This window comes from Erpetoichthys calabaricus, chromosome 2 (genome assembly GCF_900747795.2).
Source record: "Erpetoichthys calabaricus chromosome 2, fErpCal1.3, whole genome shotgun sequence".
In the NCBI taxonomy this organism is placed as follows: Eukaryota; Metazoa; Chordata; class Cladistia; order Polypteriformes; family Polypteridae; genus Erpetoichthys; species Erpetoichthys calabaricus.
This window is the reverse complement of record NC_041395.2, coordinates 19,494,633-19,514,327: the sequence shown is the minus strand read 5'-3', so window position 1 is coordinate 19,514,327 and position 19,695 is coordinate 19,494,633. Positions and strand designations below refer to the sequence as shown.

The window sequence follows — 19,695 nt, the reverse complement described above, 5'->3', positions numbered from 1 at the left end:
CTCCAGTTCTGCCGATGATGGTGGTGTAGTCCTGAAATTAAATCCCCTGTGAACAGCCTACTGAAAGTCGTGTAAGGTTTTGTCTTACCGTGATGCCCAGTGGATGTGAACATTTGTAATTTTCTCCCAGATGAAGATGTCTCCCAACCCAGACAAAATCACTCGAACAAATGGACACAGGGCCAGATCATAAAGCTGGAGAAAACCGTAATCCAGTTGACCAGTAACAAAAATACACCACTGCCCGAGTTCCTGCCGGCTTCTTGTTACTCACTTTTAAAACTAGTGCCTTCATCTTGTTTCATCCATTGAAGCTATTCAATGAGACAGTACTCCCGGGGTTACTGGGATTTGTAGTCCATTTAAGTAGTTGTGCTAAAGCGTCTTCTTGCAATTTTCTGTAATTGGTCACAAAACTCGCAAAATGATTTCCATTTAATTATTGATGACAAATCCTACCTGTATACTAATTTCCGGGATTTAAATAAGGCAATGATTATTGTGAAATAATAATATTCTTTTGTGAAATAATCCAATGCTTTTGTGAAATAATGCAATGATTATTGTCAAATAATATAATTCTTTTGTGAAATAATGCAATCATTGTTATAAAATACATTTTTTTTGGGTGGCAGGAATTAGTTTCCATATCAGAGACCTCAATAATATGAACATTTATTATTTATGAAAATTTAAGAGTTTTACTTGGAAAGCTGTTTGAGTAAATCATTTTTTAACAAGTTGACTGCCAAACTAAAAACAAGTACATTTCTTCCTGACACCAATATAAAATGATGGTATTATTTTAATATACTATTTAAATGCATTTTGTTATTGAGCAAAACTTTCTATAAAAATGTTTTTTCTAAGAGAAACAAAACTCTTATTTGAATTACCTCATAGTTGGCACAAGCAGTAAAAAATTCCCTGTGCACGCCAACTGCTCGATAACTCGATTGAGCCTAACGCATCAGATCTCGTAAAACCGCATGTTGCAGTTTCCATTTGAACTGCGTCGTGGTGCGACTCAAATCATTGAGAGATATACAGGTTCTGCATCTATGGATTATTTTTGTGACAAATAAGTGTTATCCAAAATATTGCTAATGTGAAAAACTAACTGAAAGTGAAATATTCTGTGCTGTGACGCCAAGCTGATTTTTCCATTCTTAATTTAGACCCCCAGTATCCTCTCTTTATACGTGTTAGCCCACTAACGTGTTCATGTTTGGTGCCAGAGCCCTGAAGACGGTTAACGAGATAACTCGTAGGTGCTGTCCGTCTATAGAGGTCCCACTACGAGTTAGCAGTCATCAAGTTAATTAGAGGGCTGGGGGTCAGTTTTGTTCTTACTGAGTGTCAAAAGGTTTTCCAGTTTCTCTCTCTTCGGTGCTCTTCGTTATTGGTGATTTTTTGTTTTTAATGAAGAAGTAGTGAGGCATGTAGACCCTCGGCGGCTACTTATGTTTTAGCACTGAAGTATAAGGTGAGATCAAGCACGGGTAAAACGCGCGCCGAAAGAAATCTCTCAGTCCAAAAGCTTGTTTTAAAAATATTTAGTGAAAGTTAAAAGCAAATAATCCACACAAGAATAAAAGAAAAAATGTAGTTACACACGTAGAATAAAAGGCAAAAAAAATGAAAAAATGTATCTTCTCTAAACTTAGCTTTTCTTGCGAAACTTTAGTTATTTCTGTAGTAATAATGATAATTCATTACATTTATATAGCGCTTTTCTCAGTACTCAAAGCGCTATCCACACAGGGTGGAACCGAGAAGTGAACCCACAATCTTCTTACTGCAAAGCAGCAGGACTATCACTGCGCCACCTGTGTAGACAAAAGTGTGTACTTAAAAGTCCTTTACTTCTTCTACTATACTTAAAGATTTTTAGTTTCTTCTTCTGTACACTATACGCGTACGGCTCAACACTTAAATAAGTGTTATTTTCTGACATGTTACTTCACACATTCAGAAGGCCTGTAGCCCCTCAGGCACGGGCACAGTTTAAAACCTTGTGCCCTCTACACCTTACACATGGCAAGGCTTGTCACTAACTGAAGAATAATGTTTAGTCAAAGCTATTAGAAATGGCAAGAATATACCAATTCAATTCTACTTATGGGGGTTATAGGAACCACCCATAGATTATGCATTGTCATCTAGTAAAACATTTATGAATCTTATAATACTAGAAAATGGTTCTTACAATAAGCTTTCGATTTCTAGCCCCGGTAGTTGGTGAGTAATCGTGTGATAGTCTGGCAGACCTTACCATTTAATTATATGTGATTGGTCTCAAAAATGATTAAATGACAAACATTGATCACAAATCATCACAATTACTCATCACAAATATTTTCTTTTTCTGTGAAAACCTAACCTTTGGCATTCTTTTCAGGGAAACATGTTGATTTCTTATTGTGTAGCCCACTTAGCTTGTTGATAGCTAGAGCTGCAACTCTTAAGTAGAAAACAAAAAAGATCGAGCAGCCTTAGTCCGGGTGGAGTTTGCCTGTTCACCAACAACCCAAAGGCATGCAGCTTATGATGACTGGTCCCTCTAAATCTACCCCGTGTCTGTGTGTGTCTGTGTGTGTGTGTGTATTGAGCAGATGGTCCACCACCAAGTACTGGTTCCTGCTGGGGTAAGTGAAGGCCCACCGTGGTTCTGTACTGGGACGATTAGGTTCAGCAAGTTGAAATCCTCCGATGCCTGTCTGTGATTTTATGGAGCTCATGTGTGTGACTTACTTAACCTACCTTTACTCTTTTTTTTCTCTTTTAGGGTATTATTAACTTGGGAACCAGTGAGAACAAGCTGTGCTTTGACCTGCTGTCTAAACGGGTGAGGTGGAAGGCCCTGCCTATAAAAATGTCTGTCCAAAGTACATTTTGAACAAGTTGTTCCTTGAATTCCCTAAGAATATTTAAGTCTGAGCAGTCAGTGCTGCAGTGTGGTCCGTCAAACTCCTTTGTGACCGCATTCACCATTGGCAGACATGATTACTGTTTCTAAATATATTTTTGTTTGAAAATAGTCATTTTAATAACAATTTTCAAAGGGCTGTGGTCGGCTGGTGCCCTGCCCGGGGTTTGTTTCCTACCTTGCGCCCTGTGCTGGCTGGGATTGGCTCCAGCAGACCCCCATGACCCTGTAGTTAGGATAGAGCGGGTTGTATAATGGATGGATGGATGGATTTTCAAAGGGATTTTTTTTCCTAAGCCCTGTTAAAACTGTACCCGGGGAAAAGACCCCGCGAAAGGCTGCAGAGGTAGAATTTGAAAATCTGTGTTAGCAGAAGGAATGATTTGCACACTAACTTGGACAGGCTGGACACACTCTCACTGTGTGGTATACCCACACACACACACAGATGCACCTTTTTGGTGGGTGGTCATTCCTTGTACCCCAAGGTGAAGTCTCCACCAGACATTCCATGGTTAACAGTAACAAAAACTGCAGATGCCTTCCCACTGGTACAGACAGGACCCTTGCGGCCTAATCAAGATTTCAGGTCACCTTGCTACCTTTGAAGGAATACTCCACTCAACAGTGATGTACAGTATTTTTATATTTTACTTATTCCATGGAGTTTGTCGTTATGGCTAAGAGAAATGTTATGTCCATTCTCCGTTTAAACGTGAGATTAACTTTTTTAGGACGCATGTCGACTAAAGTTGACATCCAGAGGCAGAGGACGATAAAAGCTTTACATTTCAGTTAAACTCACTGTTACGTGATAGGTAGACCCTGACGTTGATGCCTTGCGTGTGCAGGAGCTGCGTAAACGACGTCTAGAATGGGCGAGAGAGTGAAGTGACTGCACAAAGCAAATTCCCTGTGCACGTTATTTAGTTATGTATTTATTGTGCATTATTGGTCAATCAGACTCTGACTTATCAAACTCCGATTCTGATGCAAGTGATCTGGAGATCAAAAGAATGAAAGTCTGGTACCTGCTGATCAGTCCCAAGATGACACACCAATGGCAATGCTCACCTAGGAGGACCACAGTGACATTGATCTGTGGGGGACAAACTGGCAGTGGGACTTCACCACACAACGCGGTGTGCTAGCGGGCATTACGCATTACCAGCCATTGCAAGCCTATGACTGATGAGCCACACAGGTATGTTATAAGTATGTGAACTTACATACTGTAGGGGCTCGTGGAGCATAAAACAGAGTGACCTTTGTCATAAAGAAGAGGTTTATGTTGATTTATGTGTGACACCACTGCTTTGTTTGCTTTCTAGAAAACTGGGACAAAAGGAACAAAAACAAAATGATTAGCCCTAAAAAAGTTAAACAACAACTCTGAAAGAACGGGCGCCTATGGTCACCAGAACTGGACAATTGCAAACAATATCCAAAACATCTGTGACACAAATCTCAGGTTAATCGTGTCACATAGTCCACATGTCAAGACATCAAGTTGTATGCTCACAAGGTGCAAAGCGCAGGTAATTTATGCTGAAATATTGTTAATCTAGTGAAGGACGTGGACCTACAGTCCTAAAACAAAGTGCAAATAAATATTGAGTTAAAGATAGGGAGCCTTTGATACTTGTTATGTTTTTTTAAATCGTTTTAAGGAGTTTTAACATATTTTATTACTTCTGGTGGTACAAGCTGAACTTCTGTATTTTGGCATCACATTCTTTACTTTTCACCCTTAAAAAAATATAGCTTGACACTAATCACATCGCTGATGTACGTTTGCTAAGTAGTGGCATTCAAAGAAACATCAATCTAAGGATGTAAAGGTAATGCTTTCATATAGTCTGAAGTTGCGACTGTTTTGACGATCTTCTGGATTGTCACCATGCACTTCTGTTTCTTTCTCATTCTTGCCTTCTGTATCCTGGACATTGACTTTTACTCCCATGATCCACCATGTTTGTCTGTTGCTCAGTCAGTCCGTATTCAGGATTACTTCTTGCTTGTCTGTGTTTTTCAACATCTTGTCTTCTTTGTCACTTAATTGCCTTCTGTGATGTGCTAGATGGTAAGCAGATGTTGCTACTCTCTTCCTTTTTTTCTGGCATTATGGTGGTTATAACTTGGTTTTTTAATCACTTTGCTGTAAACACATGGCCACAGGTCACATTACCGTCCTTTATTTACATATAATAAAGTTTGATGATCAATGATCAGTAAAAATGATAAACTTATCTATGAATCCTGGGGGATTATCATTAGATGGTTTGTGGGGACCATGATTTAATTCCCGTAAACTTTTCTAAGCACCAGTAAAGTGGCTACTACTTAAAATTTTTTGAAATTCCACAACATATCCACACCATATTCAGGCGTACTTCTTGCTTGTCTATGTGCTTCAGAGTCTTGTCTTCATATCCTTTATCGTTCTTTGCCACGTAACGGGCTTCTGCTATTTGCTTGCCGGTCAGAAAATGTTACTGTTCTACTTCTTTTCCCTGACGTTATACCGGTTATCACTTGGTTTTGTGATAATTTTGCTGTAAACTTATGACCACTGGTCTCTTTGCCATTGTTGCTGTTACCAAATTTTGTTTAAATTTGTAAAATGTATCAGGTCATAAGTTTTCTATTAAGATTGAGATCAAAGTTCTAGCCTGATGTAGTTCATGAGTAATCATGTCTTAGCATTTTATATATCTCTGGAAAATAAACCTAGTCCACAAACAGGAAGCCCCTTCTCATGGTGTCGATCTTTTGAATCGAAGACCCACCTCTCCCTCTCATTCATTGCTCTACAGCAGGGGATCTCAACGTCGGTCCTGTGGGCCCATTGTGGTTGCAGGATTTTGTTCCAATGAGCTTCTATTTTTAGTTGGACTCCTGGGCTAATTAAGTGAACTGTTATTTGCCATATAATATATATATATATATATATATTAGTGAGAGGTAGCCCGAACACCATCAAACAGACACTGGCAGTTCTATAAAACACGTTTATTTTGTGTTAAAAGTCCCACACACACACACAGTGCCCCTGCACCAATCACCCTTCAGTTCTTGGGCCTCTCAATGGTCCTCCTTGGGTCGCCTTTCCTCCTCACTCCCGAGCGTTGCCTTCTTCCACCCGACTCCGGCTCTCCGACTGTAGGAAGGCGGCCCCTTTTATATTCACCCGGATGTGCTCCAGGTGCTCTCTGACATCCTTCCGACAGCACTTCCTCGTGTGGTGGAAGTGCTGCATGAGCACCCGGAAGCACTCTGGGCATCCCTAGAAGTTCCTCTGCCAGGACTCCCAGGTGTGGTGGAAGTGCAGACATCCCATGCTCTATGAAGCTCGGGGTGCTCCCTGGTGGTGGCCACGAGCCCCAGTGGGGTTGAGCCTCCACGCTCCATTCCCATGGTCCCCACAGTAACCAGGGCGGTTGCCCCCTCGTGGCCCGGGGGATGTATATATATATATATATATATATATATATATATATATATATATATATATATATATATATATATATATATATATATATGTATATACAGTGCATCCGGAAAGTATTCACAGCGCATCACTTTTTCCACATTTTGTTATGTTACAGCCTTATTCCAGAATGGATTAAATTCATTTTTTTCCTCAGAATTCTACACACAACACCCCACAATGACAACATGAAAAAAGTTTACTTGAGGTTTTTGCAAATTTATTAAAAATAAAAAAACTGAGAAATCCCATGTACATAAGTATTCACAGCCTTTGCTCAATACTTTGTCGATGCACCTTTGGCAGCAATTACAGCCTCAAGACTTTTTGAATATGATGCCACAAGCTTGGCACACCTATCCTTGGCCAGTTTCGCCCATTCCTTTTTGCAGCACCTCACAAGCTCCATCAGGTTGGATGGGAAGCGTCGGTGCACAGCCATTTTAAGATCTCTCCAGAGATGTTCAATCGGATTCAAGTCTGGGCTCTGGCTGGGCCACTCAAGGACATTCACAGAGTTGTCCTGAAGCCACTCCTTTGATATCTTGGCTGTGTGCTTAGGGTCGTTGTCCTGCTGAAAGATGAACCGTCATCCCAGTCTGAGGTCAAGAGCACTCTGGTGCAGGTTTTCATCCAGGATGTCTCTGTACATTGCTGCAGTCATCTTTCCCTTTATCCTGACTAGTGTCCCAGTTCTTGCCGCTGATTCCCAATCTCCACAGCATGATGCTGCCACCACCATGCTTCAATGAAGGGATGGTATTGGCCTGGTGATGAGCGGTGCCTGGTTTCCTCCAAACGTGACGCCTGGCATTCACACCAAAGAGTTCAATCTTTGTCTCATCAGACCAGAGAATTTTCTTTCTCATGGTCTGAGAGTCCTTCAGGTGCCTTTTGGCAAACTCCAGGCGGGCTGCCATGTGCCTTTTACTAAGGAGTGGCTTCCGTCTGGCCACTCTACCATACAGGCCTGATTGGTGGATTGCTGCAGAGATGGTTGTCCTTCTGGAAGGTTCTCCTCTCTCCACAGAGGACCTCTGGAGCTCTGACAGAGTGACCATCGGGTTTTTGGTCACCTCCCTGACTAAGGCCCTTCTCCCCCGATCGCTCAGTTTAGATGGCCGGCCAGCTCTAGGAAGAGTCCTGGTGGTTTCAAACTTCTATTTATAGATGATGGAGGCCACTGTGCTCATTGGGACCTTCAAAGCAGCAGACATTTTTCTGTAACCTTCCCCAGATTTGTGCCTTAAAACAATCCTGTCTCAGAGGTCTACAGACAATTCCTTTGACTTCATGCTTGGTTTGTGCTCTGACATGAACTGTCAACTGTGGGACCTTATATAGACAGGTGTGTGCCTTTCCAAATCATGTCCAGTCAACTGAATTTACCACAGGTGGACTCCAATGAAGCTGCAGAAACATCTCAAGGATGATCAGGGGAAACAGCATGAACCTGAGCTCAATTTCGAGCTTCACGGCAAAGGCTGTGAATACTTATGTACATGTGCTTTCTCAATTTTTTTATTTTTAATAAATTTGGAAAAACCTCAAGTAAACTTTTTTCACGTTGTCATTATGGGGTGTTGTGTGTAGAATTCTGAGGAAAAAAATGAATTTAATCCATTTTGGAATAAGGCTGTAACATAACAAAATGTGGAAAAAGTGATGCACTGTGAATACTTTCCGGATGCACTGTATATGTATGTATATATATAATATATTTTCATCTTGATTTTCATTTTGTTTTTTGTCGGGTGTTCTAATTGTTTCGTTAATCCATTATTTACTAATTAGTGGGTCTAACGCTAAAGTAGTTGCAGCCTTTGATTATTCCGTGTTGTTTGCCTGGCTGCTGTGCTCTGCTGGTTGTCATTATTAAGACACAATGAAGGGAGCAAATGGCACAGAGAAAGGGCAAAATATAATGAAATCAACAAAAGAGAGTTAAGCATTTAAATCTATGGCAAAAATGGAAATATTCCTAAATGTCTTATAAATGTAATAAACATGCTGCTGTGCTTTCTTAATGTAGAATGAGAGAAGAGAAAAAAATCCCAGCTAATTAATTGAGATCATTGTTATCAGGTGTTGTCACTGATTATGAAGCTGAAGCCACAGGGGGACCCCAGGACTGACGTTGAGAACCCCTGCTCTAGAGCATAGGTTCTTAAACAAAACACCATTGTTCCACTAATGACCCATGTTGGTGAGTCTCCAAGGGTTTTGGGTTGACTGTTGGTGGTGTTTCTCCCATGGAGACCCCCTTCATCCCCAGAATGAGTCATTATTGACATTGATTCTCCAAGGAGAGAGGGTTGACTGATGGGGAAGATACTCCAATGGAACCCACTCACCCCTGGAGACAACTGTCAGCATTGATTCTCCAAAGGGGGAAAGTTCACCAGAACCCCTCCTGGAGATGACTGTCGGCAGCGATTCTTTAAGAGGAAGGATAATGATGGTCAGTGGCTGTCATACACAGAAAAAGGGCAATATTGGGATGTGGGCAAAAGAAAAAGTATAAAAACCACTGGTCCGGAGTCCTGTCTTCAATTGAAAAGTGTGATCCCATGTGAAGGAGCTTCCTGTTTGCGGACTAATTAAATTTTTCGTTGGTATTTATTTAACAATATTTTAGCAAAGTCATTACACGCTTTTGCACATTGTGAGCATACGACTGGGCGTCTTGACATGTGGACTTCACAACTTCAGTTGCATGAGATTTTCTCACGGATGTTTTTGACACTGATCATTATGTCTAATGCTGATCACCACTTATTCTAGTCTGTATGAAAACATGAGAGTCAGAATTTTTCTTGTCCGTCACTACAAACTGCATAGGCTAAGTGGGCTGAGTAACACATAAAAAAATTATCATTTTTTGATGGAGTACAGTAATCCCTCACTTATCGCGGGAGATAGGTTCCAAGGCCGACCACGATAAATGAATATCCGCGAAGTAGGGACACCATATTTATTTAATTATTTAACGTGTATTTGGACGTTTTTAAACCCTCCCTGTATTGTTTACAACCCACCCTTTACTCTATTAATAACAGGGACAACTGCTAAGCAATATGAAATCGGTAGATAAGTTTACACTTACTGTATAGCGAAGTACACGTAGCTATATATGACGTGATGATGGTGATGAATATGCTGTGCAGTAAAAATGATGACGATGAAGGTGATGATCCCCTGAACGCAGTAGCAGGAGCACGTTAATGCTGAATGAGTGAGATGAGACTTCCTGGTTAATGCAGCACTCCGTCGCTGAGCCAATCAGCAGCACACAGGAACTTAACTGCGTGCTCTGATTAGGTAGCTTCTCAGCCATCCACCAATAGCATCTCTTGTATGAAATCAACTGGGCAAACCAACTGAGGAAGCATGTACCAGAAATAAAAGGACCCATTGTCCGCAGAAACCCGCGAAGCAGCAAAAAATCCGCGTTATATATTTAGATATGCTTACATATAAAATCTGCGAAGTCGTGAATCCGCGAAAAGTGAACCGCGAAGTAGCAAGGGATTACTGTATTCACTTGAAGAAGGGTGTTTAGTTCCCTTTTAAAACTTCTCTGGAGTGCAGCTCCTCCACATGGCCACTAGATGGCAGAGTGAGTTAATGACTGATGCCCACAACTGTGTGACTGTGGGACAAACCCCCCAAGATGGACTTTAAAAGCAGCTGGCACTCAGCACTCAATGCTGACGCTCCAAATATAATGGACGTGAGTGGATGGGGAAATTGGGGAAGCCAGCAGGGAGGCCATGTCCTGTGACGGCAGGCTCTGCTGGGCATCAAGTATTGAGCTTATCGTCTGTTTGATGTCCCTCTTTCTTCATCCATCTCTAATTTGTTTTATTTGGAGAAAAGAAAAATGTAATTTTGCTGCTTTTGAGATCATTTTGGTACCTTATCCTGGACCCCATGTGGCACTCAGTTGATGTACTGAGCTCTGAGAGTTAGGCCATACACGGCTGTTCTTGATTATGGACATGACGTTGTGTTGCTTTGTGTGGATTTCATGACATTCTTTCATTTTTTTTTTTTCAGTTAACACAGTCGGATATGTTCCAGATTGACCCTCCGTTGCTTCAGTATGGAGACTGGAAAGGGCACAGTTTGTAAGTAGCAGACTAATCCAGTCATTAATCATCTCTGATTTGTATCATGACAAGGAACTTTATGGAGGTTATACAGCTGATCCCACCACTGGCTCAATAGGCCATCTTGAATGCGTCACATCATCTACCACATCATCTACAGTGCATCCGGAAAGTATTCACAGCGCATCACTTTTTCCACATTTTGTTATGTTACAGCCTTATTCCAAAATGGATTAAATTAATTTTTTTCCTCAGAATTCTACACACAACACCCCATAATGACAACGTGAAAAAAGTTTACTTAAAGGTTTTTGCAAATTTATTAAAAATAAAAAAATTGAGAAAGCACATGTACTTAAGTATTCACAGCCTTTGCCATGAAGCTCAAAATTGAGCTCAGGTGCATCCTGTTTCCCCTGATCATCCTTGAGATGATTCTGCGACTTAATTGGAGTCCACCTGTGGTAAATTCAGTTGATTGGACATGATTTGGAAAGGCACACACCTGTCTATAGAAGGTCCCACAGTTCATGTCAGAGCACAAACCAAGCATGAAGTCAAAGGAATTGTCTGTAGACCTCCGAGACAGGATTGTCTTAAGGCACAAATCTGGGGAAGGTTACAGAAAAATGTCTGCTGCTTTGAAGGTCCTAATGAGCACAGTGGCCTCCATCATCCGTAAGTGGAAGAAGTTCGAAACCACCAGGACTCTTCCTAGAGCTGGCCGGCCATCTAAACTGAGCGATCGGGGGAGAAGGGCCTTAGTCAGGGAGGTGACCAAGAACCTGATGGTCACTCTGTCAGAGCTCCAGAGGTTCTCTGTGGAGAGAGGAGATCCTTCCAGAAGGACAACCATCTCTGCAGCAATCCACCAATCAGACCTGTATGGTAGAGTGGCCAGACGGAAGCCACTCCTTAGTAAAAGGCAAATGGCAGCCCACCTGGAGTTTGCCAAAAGGCACCTGAAGGACTCTCAGACCATGAGAAAGAAAATTCTGTGGTCTGATGAGACACAAATTGATCTCTTTGGTGTGAATGCCAGGCGTCACGTTTGGAGGAAACCAGGCACCGCTCATCACCAGGCCAATACCATCCCTACAGTGAAGCATGGTGGTGGCAGCATCATGCTGTGGGGATGTTTTTCAGTGACAGGGACTGGGAGACTAGTCAGGATAAAAGGAAAGATGACTGCAGCAATGTAAAGAGACATCTTGGATGAAAACCTGCTCCAGAGCGCTCTTGACCTCAGACTGGGGTGACGGTTCATCTTTCAGCAGGACAACGACCCTAAGCACACAGCCAAGATATCAAAGGAGTGGCTTCAGGACAACTCTGTGAATGTCCTTGAGTGGCCCAGCCAGAGCCCAGACTTGAATCCGATTGAACATCTCTGGAGAGATCTTAAAATGGCTGTGCACCGACGCTTCCCATCCAACCTGATGGAGCTTGAGAGGTGCTGCAAAGAGGAATGGGCGAAACTGGCCAAGGATAGGTGTGCCAAGCTTGTGGCATCATATTCAAAAAGACTTGAGGCTGGAATTGCTGCCAAAGGTGCATCGACAAAGTATTGAGCAAAGGCTGTGAATACTTATGGACATGGGATTTCTCCGTTTTTTTATTTTTAATAAATTTGCAAAAACCTCAAGTAAACTTTTTTCACGTTGTCATTATGGGGTGTTGTGTGTAGAATTCTGAGGAAAAAAATGAATTTAATCCATTCTGGAATAAGGCTGTAACATAACAAAATGTGGAAAAAGTGATGCGCTGTGAATACTTTCTTGATGCACTGTACCATAATTATACTGGACATATAGCGCACCTCCTGAATGTCTACGGTATTGCAAGGTGGTTGCAGATGGCGGATAGCTTCCTTAGTGGTAGGGGTTTATTTGCTGTCCTTATCCAGTCCCCCATGTGGCCTCTGTGGGCTGTAGAGTTGGGTTAGTCCATTGGGACGTGATGTTTGATCCTCGTCCTCCAGGCTCCTCTGGCCCTGTAGGCATCCAGTTAGGGTTAGTTTCGGGGAGGTAGCTTTCTTGGCCCTAATTCTCTGAAGGCTTCTCTCTTGGCCTTGTGTGCTGACCTTATGTGGGCCTTATCTGGGTACAGATAGATGTCTACGGTGTTGCAAGGCGGTGTATGCCGAGTGTTTGTAAGGATCTTGGCCTACTACTTTGTCACTCTTTGAAAATGGAGTGTCACACTGAAATGATAACTAAGCCATCAAAGTATATCAAAATAGACAGTGTAATAGAAATCGAGGGCACAAATAAAGAATTGGGGTACCAGCCTGGTTGCCCTGTATAATTGGTTTCCCCGTTATCAACAAAAAAACCCTAATTATCGTGGAGTTGTCTCCGCAGACGTGAGTTCAAAACAGAACTGTCCCGAGATGGTGGAGCTTCCGGTTTAAGGCATAGGAAGAGGCGGGTCCAGGTGGTTGATCACCAGAAGTCGATGTCAGGGCTGTCAATCAACGGGTCTGCAGAGGGTGGAATAGAGAGCGGCATTAGAACACAGTGCCCACCCCTGGAGTGGCAGTAGAACTGCGCAACTTATCTCTTTAAAATGTCTAGGAGCGCTCAGCTTCTGTAATCAAATTCACAGTTAAAACTCCGCTCTTAAGTGAGAGGAGACACGTTGGTCAACTTTTGAGGAATCGCGACCATTAACTCTTAAACTGGATGGCATGTGACTGGACATAACTGAGTTTTGTCACTGTTTATGGCTGATTACCATCCCCTACCCTTAAATTTTAACAAAAGTCGACATCCGCCCTGAAAAAGTTAATATTTTATTATTCTCTCAATCTCAAGATGAATTGAACAAAAGAGAGCGGTGCTGCTTTTAGAAAAAAGAAAAAGGTGAGGAAAGAAGTGTGAAAAAAGAATGAAGGGGCATTATGGAAATATCTCAGTCGTAATGAATAATGTGATTAACATTTTCATCATTTTTATTTTTACGTTTGATTCTGTGAAAGATAGAGGCACTGTCGTCCCCTTGAACCCTCAGATCAGACGTCAGACACCAGATGATAATCCAATTGTTATTTATTTTATAATAATAATGTGCACCAAGCACCCTTCTCTCCACAATACTCATAAATAATCACCAATACACACTACAATAATCAATCCTCTACTCCCAGACGCGTTGCCACCCTTCCACCCAGCTCAGCTCACTCGTCTGGGGTGTCCCAGAGTCCTTTATAGTCCCTGACCCAGAAGTGGTTCCATCCCAACAATCCATAAGTCCTCATCACTTCTGGGTCAGATTAAAAGTCCTTTTCTTCAACCCGGAAGCACGTCGTTCCTTCCGGTCATGTGACCATGACACACTTCTGGGTTGTAGGGCACGTAGCCTTCTGTAAGCCATGGTATCCAGCAGGGTTGTTTATAACAACTACAATGTCCATAATGCCCTGCTGGAATTTGGGGACGTCCCATGCTGCTGGGAGAGCTCCATCTGGCAGCCTGGAGGTGTGGACCAGAATATTTGGCCGGCCATCCCTCACAATACGTATTATGTTTTATTTTGTAAGTGTGTTGGGGATCTGGTAAATTCAAGCTCTGCCGCAGGTGACAAAAACTCTAGCTACGCCACTGCAGACAATGGAAGTGGCATCAGCGATGGAATGGCCGTCAATGTTCTGTTCTGCAGAGGGAGGAAGAGAGAAGGCATTAGCACCCAGTGCCAACCCCTGGTTCAGTGGATAACTGACCATCACCAGAGCCATTATGCTACCTCCTTAAGTTTGTGTTCCTGACAACATTTGCTTTTCCTACACTAGTGGGTCATAAGTTTTAGAACACCTTGTGGTTTCCAATTTTTCTTCAAATTTTATTCAGTTGAATGACCTAAAATGGTAAAAAGGTAAGCAGTTAACCGCCAGAGATTTAACTTTAAACTTTAGGTTAGCAAAAACTGAAAAATCTGAAATTTCAGAATATTTCAAATGGGCCTTCTTCTGGGAACAACTAATGGGTTACAACCTACTGATGTTCTGCAGCAGTTCAAGTCAATGAAGCCTTGCAAGTTGAAGCACACAATTTGCACAGGTGTCCCAACTTCTGTTGATTCCTTAAAAACCCTCAGTCTGTCTTAAAGCAGAGTTGGAACAGACTGTGTTACTACTCCCTCTGTGGTACTACTTGGACAATATTGCAGTGATAATGGCAAGAAAACAGCAATTAACAAATGAAACAAGACAGAGTATTATTACCCTTAGAAGTGTAGGCCTTTCATTTAGAGAAACTGCAAAAAGTCCCAACCCAATGAGAAGACACGTTTCTGAGAGTCACCAGCTTGTGTGATCACAGGCGCCTCACAGCACAACAGTGCAGGTCAATAAACACAAGTGTCAGTCTCTACTGGGAAGAGGAGACTTTGTGCTACAGGCTTGACAGGGCGAGTGGCAGGAAGAAAGCCATTCCTTAACTCTTTTAGGGCTAATTTTTTTTGTTTCTGTTCTCCCAGGGCTGAATATTTTTCCAAAAACAAACTTTTTTTAAAAAAAGAACACAAAGCAATGGTTTAATACATCAAATCAAGTGAAAAAAATATTTACTTTTGACAAATGTTACTGTCTTGCATGTTGTATGAGCCTGCATAATATATATGATTTCACATACATATCACATATGTGGATCGGTTTCGCAGCTGAGTGTGAAGCGGCTGGGATGGGAATCAGCACCTCCAAATCCGAGACCATGGTCCTCAGCCGGAAAAGGTTGGTAGTGAGATCCTGCCTCAAGCGGAGGAGTTCAAGCATCTCGGGGTCTTGTTCACAAGTGAGGGAAGAATGGAGCGTGAGATCGACAGGCGGATCGGTGCGGCATCCGCAGTGATGCGGGCTCTGCATCGGTCTGTCGTGGTGAAAAAGGAGCTGAGCCGTAAGGCAAAGCTCTCAATTTACCAGTCGATCTATGTTCCTACCCTCACCTATGGTCATGAGCTATGGGTAGTGACCGAAAGAACGAGATTGCGAATACAAGCGGCTGAATGAGTTTCCTCCGCAGGGTGTCTGGGCTCTCCCTTAAAGATAGGGTGAGAAGCTCAGTCATCCGGGAGGAGCTCAGAGTAGAGCCGCTGCTCCTCCGCATCGAGAGGAGTCAGATGAGGTGGCTCGGGCATCTGATCAGGATGCCTCCTGGACGCCTCCCTGGTGAGGTGTTCCGGGCACGTCCAACTGGGAGGAGGCCCCGGGAAAGACCCAGGACACGCTGGAGGGACTATGTCTCCCGGCTGGCCTGGGAATGCCTCGGGATTCTCCCAGAAGAGCTAGAAGAAGTGGCCGGGGAGAGGGAAGTCTGGGCATCTCTGCTCAAGCTGCTGCCCCCACGACCCGATCTCGGATAAGTGGAAGAGGATGGACGGATGGATGGATGGATGGATCACATGCATGTTACACAGCAAAGTCCTGCAAAGTCTGATCTCGCTCAAAACAGCCAATTGCATGCATTGCCACATTGCACTGCTGACAATACGTGTTGCACTGGTGTTTCCTTTTTAATTGTCTGTTGCTGCACTTTCTCACATATGTTGTTAGTGTGTACAGTAGAGAGACAAGTCACCGGTTTGACATCGTGCCATGCCACTGCCACCAAGTTATCTGCCTGCATGAAAACTGTATTGTCACCTCTTTTCCTCTTCAGCCTTTCTGGCTTGTGTATCCTGTTCACCCTCACTGTGCCACAAGCTCCAATTCCCCTGCTCTGTATCTCTATGAACAATTCTGGGCATGTATAAAAATTGTCCATGTACACAACATGACCCAAATGTTCATAGCCCTGAAGCAGCTCCAGCACAACCTGACTTGTCAAGGGACAGTTCTTTCTTTTTTCCTGTATATGTAATTACTTTCAGGCAGAAACCAGAGTTTGCTTCTGCCAGTACAAAATCCTTTATGCCATACTTTGTGGGCTTGTCTGGCATATACTGGCGGAAAAAAAGGCGTTCCTTTTATTTTATCATAGATTCATCCACAGACAAATCACGGCCAGGCTGATCAAATTTTTTACATGTTGGTTCCACAATGTCAAGCAGGGGCTGCACTTTATGCATGACGTTATAGCCTGTCTCACGCCTTGGGATTTGGTTCTGGTTATCAAAGAAGTGAATAAAACTTTGCAGCGGCACGTACCTATCATCACGCGGCATAACCTGTCCAAAGCCACCAGGGGACAAAGCACATTTGGACCAATGCTCCCTGAAGTTATATCGCCAGTCCAGTCCAATCTCTATTTATAAGGCCACAAAGTCCTTCATCTCGTCTTTTGTTGTGGGTTTCCACTTTGAAAAACGAGAATGCGGTGCAAGCGCAGCCTGCGATTCAAAAAAATTCCTCTGCATACCTGTTTGTCTCGTCTGACAGTAGCTGAAAAGCAGCATCAGGAGAGAGCAGCCTGAAGTAGTCCAGCGGCTGGTGATCTGTCGTGTCCAACAGCAAGCCATGCCGTCTTGTGAAGTCCGGTAGCCAGTTTGGCTCCCACGGATCAACGTCTGGGTATTCCTCCCACATGAACCTTGCCGTAGGTGCATCGGCATCAGAGTCTAACTCTGTGCAAAACATCGTCTGCTGAGTATTTTGTTTCCTGTACTCACTTCGCTTTCTCGTGAGATGTTGATGCCATCTTGCCTTTGTTTACATTTCGTAACTCACGCACACGCAAGGATTAGATGGCGAGTCAATGAGTCTAACATTCCTCCAAACTGAGAGGGAATACCTTTAGCGTAACAGTGAGTTTTGTCACCATTAACAGCTCAACCCCTCCTGTCGACACAAGTCGACATCCGCACTAAAAGAGTTAAAGGACAAAACAGGGCCTTGAAAATACCGGCTGTGGACTACTGCAGACTGGACAGAAAGTCTCCTCTTCAGTGTTTTCTTAAACTTTTGACTAGTAGTGTATACATTCGTCAGGGGTGTGTTCTACTCCTACTCTGCCCATTGGGTGTTGGGCGCGGCCGTGGGGCATCTGTTGGTGAAGAGAGATTCACGGATCTTGACTTTGCTTACGATGCTGTGATCTTCACAGAGTCAATGAAGGCTCTGATCGGGGCGCTCGAGAGACTGAGAGAGGAGTCTGAGTGTCTGGGCTTGTGAATCTCCTGATAAAAACCAAAGATCCAGGCCTTTAATGACCTCTGATATGGTCCTGAGACATCGATGCTATCTAGTGACCTGAGACGAACACCACACTCCTTTGGTACTGTGTCTCTTGGGGACCATTGGTTTGACTCTGAGTTATTGTATGCTGCTTTTTTCAGGGAAAAGTGAATTTAAATGTAATGTAATGTAGCAAAATGTGAAAAAACTGGAGGGGTGTGAATACTTTCTGAAGGCACTGTGTGGTAAGATTTATGATTTGTTCTATAGAGCGTATCCTTCGATGGGGAAACACAGAAAACAAGACGTCTCCAAATTGGGTATGGCATACAGCATTGTGCTTGGTCAGTTTTCAGTTTTTGAAATGAACGTTTCAGTCACTTGATGGTCAGAGCACCATTCCCACTCCTGCCAGCGAGCTTTCACTACTGACCTTGTGGTTTTCATTCCAGCCTTCGAGAAGAGGTCGCCAGGTTCCTCTCCTACTATTGCAAGGCACCCAGCCCCCTAAAGGTGGAAAATGTGAGTAACCGCTCTCTTTATATTTCCATGACCATTCCTTTTATGATTGTCATATTTTTTTCACGTTTGTTCCATTTCAGTCTGCATGTTTCATTGAATATTCTTGACGTCACAGTGTGACCCTGAGCAAATCTACCTCCTCCACAGTACGACAAGAACATTTATTTCTATAGCACATTTTCATACAAATAAGGTAGCTCAAAGTGCTTTACATGATGAAGAAAGAGCAAAAAGGCAAAATAAATAAGAATTAAAATTAGGGAACACTAATTAACATAGAATAAAAGTAAGGTCTGGAGAAAAAAAAAACAAAATCTGCAGGGGTTCAGAGGCCACGAGACCACCCAGCCGCCTCTAGGCACTCTACCTAACATCAATGACCTCAATCAGTCCTCATTGTATTCAGGGTTCTCATGGAAGAACGTGATGACGACGGTCATGTGGACTTCTGGCCTTTAATCCATCAATGTAGGGACATCACGGTGCTTTGATCAGGTGGTGGTGGCACAGATCAGCACCACAGAAAACCAGAAAAAGAACAGAAGAAAAAGTAGGGGTTAGTATGGATTGTGGAGCCATCATGAATAATTATGATAATTAATTGAATATACAGAGCATCAGGATTAAACTAAGATGAAGCTATGAGAAACTAATGAGTTTTCAGCAGTGTTTTAAAGTGCTCCACCGTATCAGCCTGAGGTGCATAACAGCAGAACGCCGCCTCACCACTTATGTTAAGTTTAGTTCTTGGAATTCTAAGCAGACCCTCATTTGAAGATCTAAGGTTACGATTTGGAGTGTAAGGTGAGAGGCATTCTGAGATATAAGATGGAGCAGATTATTGAAGGCTTTGTAAACCATCAGCAGTATAGGGTGGTCCAGATCTAACTATGCAACTTTTAATGCAATGCAATGCAATAATTGCATAATTAGATCTGGACCACCCTGTATTTTAAAGTCAATTCTAAATGGCACAGGTAACCAGTGTAGTGACGCTAGGACTGGGGTGATGTGCTTGGATTTTCTTTTCCTAGTTAAGACTCCAGCAGCTGCATTCTGCACTCGTTGCAATTGATTGATGTCTTTTTTGGGTGGTCCTGAGAGGAGAGCGTCACAGTAATCTAGTCTTCACATACTCAGATCCCTTCAATTTCTGCACATTTTATTATGTTTTGTAGATTTAATTTTAAATGAATAATGTTGCCATTTTTGCTCTTCAATCTACAATCGATGATCAATTAAGACAAAGTGAAAAAACATGATTTCAGAGAAGTTTACAAATAAATTAAAAGTCAAAAACTGAAATTTCTTATTCATGTAAGCATTGAGACCCTTAATTCAGCACTTTGTAGAAGCCCCTTTGGTAGCAATTCCAGCTTCCAGTCTTCATTTGTAAAACTCTAGAAGCTTTGCACCCTTGGATTTGGGCAGTTTATTCCACTCTTCCTGGCAGACCTTATCAGTCTATGTTGGATTGGATGGGAAGTATCTATAATCTATAATAATGAAAATTTCATATCCCTGACGCTTCCCT

The 19,695-nt window shown here is 42.7% G+C and overlaps 1 protein-coding gene across 1 annotated transcript in view; it reads left to right on the top strand.

Moving 5' to 3' along the window:
- Positions 1-19,695, top strand: part of LOC114645665 (1-aminocyclopropane-1-carboxylate synthase-like protein 1) — a 93,983-nt gene that overhangs the window by 16,897 nt on the left and 57,391 nt on the right. Inside the window, 3 exon segments of the mRNA XM_051923605.1 lie at positions 2,789-2,848; positions 10,479-10,549; positions 18,092-18,161. Coding sequence (XP_051779565.1) covers positions 2,789-2,848; positions 10,479-10,549; positions 18,092-18,161 — 201 coding nt within the window.